At 40.9% G+C, this 3,238-nt stretch overlaps 1 protein-coding gene across 1 annotated transcript; it reads right to left on the bottom strand.

The window, feature by feature from the left end:
• Positions 1 to 1,326: 1,326 nt before the first annotated feature.
• LOC147459699 (coiled-coil protein) lies at positions 1,327 to 2,258 on the bottom strand. Its single transcript, XM_086510904.1, has one exon. The coding sequence runs from the start codon at positions 2,195 to 2,197 to the stop codon at positions 1,658 to 1,660; it is 540 nt and encodes a 179-aa protein (XP_086367030.1). The 5' UTR covers positions 2,198 to 2,258; the 3' UTR covers positions 1,327 to 1,657.
• Positions 2,259 to 3,238: the final 980 nt, after the last annotated feature.

Genomic DNA, 3,238 nt, shown 5'->3' with positions numbered 1-3,238 from the left:
CTAAAACCCACCCTTTTGGAAATGGGACATCCCAAGAAATGGGCCAAACAGTGTACTACCCCCATGCCCTCGACACATTGTATACTATTTCAACAGACGCATTATGTTACTTCTCTATTGTTTACTGCATTTTTTTTTTATGTTCTACTGTCAAGCCAATCATGGATGACAATGACATCTTTGGTCTAAGCGCAGCCATCCCGTAGAACAACAAAGCTATTGTTGAGGGGAAGCAAAAGAGGGATAGAATCTCCAACACCATAAGTACATATATGGATGGTCAAGCTATCCTATCATTCTGATCAAACCTGATAATGTACTAGACAACCATAAATGGGTGCACTACGGGGTGCAATGTTAAGTTCGGTAAAACCTTTGCTTCTCCTTGCAATCACATGTTCTTACTACCAGAGCACAAATACCAACTGCGCAATTCAATCACCTCATTCACATTCATGACAAGCAAGGGTGCAATACCTCTGGTCATCTTTTAACATCCTAAGCCTACGGTGAGAAATAATTGGGACCTCTTTCAGCATTTCCCAAGTCTTAATGGGTTTTCAGATACAAGATGCACGACACCCCAAACCCGCCTATATTTGAAGCTGTCAACGGAAGAAAGTTTGATTCCGTTGAAAGGTAAAAAAACTAAGGGCTACACTACATCACTTAGCCAAAAATAAGTAAGGTAAAGCAAGAAGGATTAACATGGAGACTAGAACCATACATACTACATTCCTTTGAAGCTAATTTGTTTACCATAAGTGATGCCAAAGGCAGCATGAACTAGCAACACAAAGGTTGTGCACAGAGAACTTATATGCTCAAAGATAGAATGAAGTCGAGTCGCAGAGCCAAATAGCAATATCACAAGGCGATGATGAGAAGAAGAAACAAGATACAATCGCTCTCAGCATAACACTTCCACCAATGACGACGTTTCCCAATCAAATTTTTAACGTCAGATAATATTTACTTTTCACAGTCATTCGCATGTGCATTTGAACACATTAAACATGTTGCTTCCACAGGATCAAACACAACCGTTAACAATTTGATTGCATGATCTTGACAGAGGCATAAACAAACAAAACTAAGAGCAGCATCTGCTTCAAGGCTGCCATCTCCAATTATATTAACTAAATAAATCGTACAATCAAAAGGTCTAATGCATGCCACAATCTCACCATTGCTCACCAAGACAGTCACTAATAACGGTGCCAGCATTGTAGCATGAAAACAAATCAAGACACTTCAGTCCATGCAGCGTCTGTCTCCACCTGCTCCATGTTTTTCACCAGAATGGCCATTAACCCTACACCATCATAAGTCAATTTGTTAAGCGTACTTTCCTCTCAAGCATAATACAGATTCTGGCCAACACAGCTGAATAAGGAGACAATAGCTGAGTTCTCCCCTGATTGCACTATAAAGTGCTAGAGAGCAAGTAACATTCATATCGTGCTCTTCAAAGCCCAAAAAAACATGGGTGAATTTCTAAACGACGACACCTGAAAATTCGAAGGTCTAGCCTTCACTAGCCGATACAAAAAAAGCGCTCTCTGCAAGCCCATATCTATGTGCTCTTACACAATTCAGTATTTTTGCCAGAGATCTGTAAATGTACAAAATCATCACAGCATTTCAAGAGTAAAAGTTACTCAGGGAGAACTCTCAGCAGTTTTTTCTGCTTTTTAGACATGTTTTTGAGCTTCTTTGAGTTTGTTATCTTCTGATAGACAGTCCCAGTGCGTGCTTCATTCTCCTTCTTCCTCTTCTCTCTCTCTTCCTTAGCCTTGCGTTTGCTGATCTTGTTCTGTCGAATCTGCTCCTTGAGCTCACCCATCCGCTCCTTGTACGCCTTCTTAATCTCCCGCTGCTGGTTGCGTTGCTCCAAAGAGGGTTTCTTGAGGCTAACTTTGATTGAGGAAGTGCGTGCAGACTTAGGGTTTTTCCACTTACGGCCAGAGACCTTACCTGCGATGGTGCCGTCATATGTGGGCCGGCCAAAAACAGGACGATCGTCTCCATCGCCAGCTATAGCAGGCCGCTTCGCTGAAGGAGTGACGTCCTCGATTTCCATATCTCCGCCATCGCCGCCTCCTTCTTCTTGTGTCTCTTCCGCTGCTCGCTTTCGCTTACTGCGTTGCCCTCCAAGACCCTCGTCTAGCCTCCTGAAGTCCAGCTGAGACGCCATCGCGAAATGCGTTAGGTCTTGTAACAGACCGAGGCTGCCCAAAGAGAGAAGAGAGCCTGCCCATAAAACAGGCCCTAGAGGTGACTTCTAGCTAGAAAAAATAAATTTGGGGCCTATGCAAAAACAAACAAGTGAAAGTATCACGGTGGCTTTCTAAAATAATTAGACATGATAAAATCATTAGGTTGAGTTTAAGTAGAATCAGTGTTCAAGAAAGGATTGCCTCAGCTTAGCCTTGAGCCGATTGAAAATGGAGACTACCTGGTTGCAACCATGGTAAAGGGAAGAAAAACTAGTGAAATATGTGAGAAAATAGTTCGAGAATCTTGCAAATTTTAAATTCATGCTAGTATTCTCGGTTCATTTCTTTGTGAGAAAGAAACTCAATCGACGGCCGCTTAATAAAAAAGAATTTCATAAATATTGACTAGAATTAAGTTATAGAATGTAAGAAAAGTCAAGCCATGTGAGGTTGTGAGAATGAAATATGAAATTAAAAAAGCTCATTAATATATATGTGTGTGTGTGTGTGTATCCATAGAATTTACTAGAATTATAAAAGTGACGTTTCACTTTAACATTCTAAAACAATAGAATGCAAAATAAGTCAAAACATGTCACGATATGAAATGAAAGTGAAATAAACATTTAAAGTAAGTCTCCATCATGCACTGAAAACAATGAAAATCTCCCTAACCCAACACAACACTAAGGTTTCTTTTAGAAAGCAAAAATCGTTGTAATTACAAGAATGGTTCATAGAGACAAAGGATCATCATGCTATAGATAGCGTGTAAGAAAAATGACGGTATTTCATCAGTCCCTCAAGTGGGCTCTCGCACTCATTGTGACATCTAGCCCAAGGTGCATCGGGCGAGGTCCACAAGCAGCAATGCATCTCTAGACTCTCTACAGTCCTAGTCTCTAATGTTTTCATCTGTAATAGCAGATTTGGGACCCTTATGCTTCTGACTTCTGTCGTTTTCAAAATCGCCCCTACCATCGTTGGCTTCTATTGATGTAAGCAGATAGCCAATGCTT

Source organism: Adiantum capillus-veneris, chromosome 4, assembly GCF_014529385.1.
Source record: "Adiantum capillus-veneris isolate H3 chromosome 4, ASM1452938v2, whole genome shotgun sequence".
Taxonomy (NCBI): Eukaryota; Viridiplantae; Streptophyta; class Polypodiopsida; order Polypodiales; family Pteridaceae; genus Adiantum; species Adiantum capillus-veneris.
The sequence above is the reverse complement of the archived record's forward strand: the minus strand, read 5'-3'. Positions and strand labels throughout refer to the sequence as shown.

What these genes read in the sequence shown, in the direction of transcription:
- LOC147459699 (XM_086510904.1), bottom strand. Translation starts at nt 2,197, where the DNA reads ATGGCGTCTCAGCTGGACTTCAGGAGGCTAGACGAGGGTCTTGGAGGG.